The sequence below is a fragment of the Gekko japonicus genome, unplaced genomic scaffold, assembly GCF_001447785.1.
Source record: "Gekko japonicus isolate JY-2015 unplaced genomic scaffold, Gekko_japonicus_V1.1 scaffold2109, whole genome shotgun sequence".
Classification (NCBI taxonomy): Eukaryota; Metazoa; Chordata; class Lepidosauria; order Squamata; family Gekkonidae; genus Gekko; species Gekko japonicus.
In genome coordinates, this window is record NW_015171567.1 from 94,689 (window position 1) to 97,561 (window position 2,873).

General features: G+C 47.4%; 1 protein-coding gene across 1 annotated transcript in view; it reads left to right on the forward strand.

Moving 5' to 3' along the window:
• The window catches only part of LOC107117628 (retinol dehydrogenase 13), a 17,152-nt gene extending 16,679 nt beyond the window's left edge, over positions 1-473 (forward strand). Inside the window, exon 6 of the mRNA XM_015419778.1 lies at positions 279-473. Within this exon, the coding sequence (XP_015275264.1) occupies positions 279-473 (195 nt within the window). The remainder of the gene's footprint in view (positions 1-278) is intronic.
• The last annotated feature ends 2,400 nt before the right edge of the window (positions 474-2,873 follow it).

The following is a 2,873-nucleotide window of genomic DNA, read 5'->3' on the forward strand; positions in this document are numbered from 1 at the left end:
CCCCGTGGGCTTCTGGGATGACACCCCCAGCAGGTCAGCCTGCCAGCTGGAACCCACCCCCACGCCTGCCGCAGGGTTCTTTCTTGGGCCACCACGGGGCCCAAGGTCTGTCTCTGCCTCAGTGGCCCCGAGGGGTGGGGGAGCAACAGCTCGGGAGGGAGCGGGGCCTTTGTGCGGGGCGATCTCTGCCCCAGTCCCAGCCGAATGCCCGGGCCGGTCTGGGTGGAGGGAGTGGCCACACTCTGGCTGACGTCTGCTCCCTGTCCCCTCCCCCACAGTCCGCAGAAGAGGGTGCCACCAGCACGCTGTACTGTGCCGTCTCCAGGGAAGTCGAGGGCATCACGGGCAAGTACTTTGACAGCGACTGCAGCCTGGTGCTGCCTGCGGACCGTGCCCAAGATCCAGGCATCGCCCGCAAACTCTGGGATGCTTTGGAGCAGCTGACGGGCCTCCGGGACGGTGGGACCAAGTGAGGACAAGAAGCCGCCCCTCGCCTCCCTTGGGCTCTACACGTCGGGCCCCGGCTCCACCCTTTCTCCCCCACGGGTAGGGCACCCAGGGGCGTGGCAGACCCCCAGCGAGAAGCCTGCCTCTTTCACTGCTGCCACACACTGAGGGGGCGCTTTCCTTGAGCTTTCCGCTACAACCCCAAGATCTTTTCCCCTCCCAGCCTTTGCCAGTTCAGACCCCATCGGACCATACTTAAAGTCGGGATTCTTTCATTCCGGTATGCATTGCCTGGCACATACCTGCATTGCCCACTCACACTATTTGTGGAGATGCCCCTGAAGGTCTCCATCTATGGTTTTCGCCACCCTGAATAGTCTTGTGTCATTTGGAGACTTGGCCACTACACTGCTCACCCCCAGATCCAGATCAATGGTGAACAAATTACATAGCACCAGCTCCAGTGCCAACCCCCGTGCGACCCCACTGCTGACTCCCCTTCATCGTGAGAACTGTCCACTGAGTCCTACTCTTTGCCTCCTGCCTTTTACCCAATTTTTATTCCATAAGAGAACCTGCCCTCTTATCCCATGACTGCTAAGTTGACTCATATAATGCCAAAGGTAAGATGAGTAAACACCATATAACACTAAACCGGGGAGATAAAAAGAGCACGAAAGCTAAAATAAGCAGATCCAGGTGTGCCGAAACAGTTTACTTTCCACTAAATGTCTTTTGCAATAAAACCGTTGGACACGCCTTCTCGAAGGCAGAAAGTGAAGGCACAGGCCATTGTCCACCCCCACCCCCAGAGTGGGTCAGGAGGGGAACACGATCTCAGCAGCCAGAGGTTTACGTGGCACAGGAGATAAAATGGACCACTGCCCGCCCCGCCCCCCCGCACTCATCAGGTCCCTCTGCATCTCCAGAGGAAGCTCTCGGCTTCCTCCACGCAAGAAAGGAACAAAACTCATATATTTTGACCACTAAATCTGTAAAAATTATTTTACAACCAGACTGAGGTGAGAGGAAGTTTGACTAAAATATATCATCTACAAGAGAAAGTAAAAATTAATCGGACAGTTAGGACTAAATAGGAAGATTTGGGAATTTCTATTCCATTACAGCAATGGGGGAAACCATTGAGAGGAATGTCTAGAGTATCTTTGAATATAGGCATAAGAACACTCCTTGGAGATGTTCTTTTGCTGGCATCTAATAATGGTGGGAAGGTAACAGCGTTCTGTGCACCTCAGCGTCTAGTCATGCTGGCCACATGACCACGTCTTCAGACAGTGCTGGCTCTTCGTCTTGGAAATGGAGATGAGCACCACCCCCTAGAGTGCCCTATTCAACTGGCTTTCAAGCAAGGGAAACCTTTACCTTTTTAAATAATGGTTATTTTGGCTAAAATGTCTAGATCATCAGGTGTTGAAAATGTGAGAACGAAAGGAGGACTTTGTTACACTTATGGTGGAATTGTGATTTAATTTTTAACATCTGGACTTTAGCTCATAAAGAAATTATAAGGATAATAGGATACGTTTTTGAATTGACTCCCCAACTTTACTTGCTTAGTCTGATTTTTGGAAATATACATCAGAAAAATGTAGCTCTGGGAAAACAGTGAATTATTGCAGCCAGAACTGGGCTTGCACAGGTAGAGATACCAACAGAGTATCAATGGCTAATTAAGATTTGGCATGTGATAATTGTGGGCCAGATTACAATACTTAAATATATGTTGTCTCGGAAATTTTGGTCTGGTGAAAATTTGCAGATGTCTGGTTACCTTTTATTAAATACTGGAATTGTCAGTATCCTACCTCTAATGTGAAAGAAGAGATGACACGTGTATCTAGGATAGGTCAATTAATGATACCATTAGTTAAATAAGATAGGGTTGCATAATTGGATAAGATTAGAAAGTTCAGGTGTAAATGGATGGTTATCTTCTGTTCTGGCTATCTCAGTTGACATGTATGGTCCTCTAATCTTACAGAGATAATGAGATAGATCCAGGCAGTCAGCCGTGTTGGTCTGAAGCAGTAGAACAAATTTAGAGTTCAGTGAGAGTTGGAAACTGTTTTCCAAGGTCGATTGCCAAGGAGAGAAAGTTTAATGTTTTTGGGGTAGAGGTTACACATAAAGGATAAAAGGCCTTATTTCAGTTATATTGACTTACAGATCTGGAAATCTAAAAGCTACACAAACGACTCAGTCTGCTGTTATTTGCCCTATTCATTTTCCTTATGTATAATGTCTATATGTATATGATGTTTTACTGAAAGTAAAAAAGATTGCACAGAAAGAAAGGAAAAGTTCTGTAAGGAAAGATCTTGTCTCACTAACCTGTTAGTGTTCTTTGAGGGAGTGAACAAACATGTGGACAAAGGGGACCCGATAGATGTTGTTTACCTTGACTT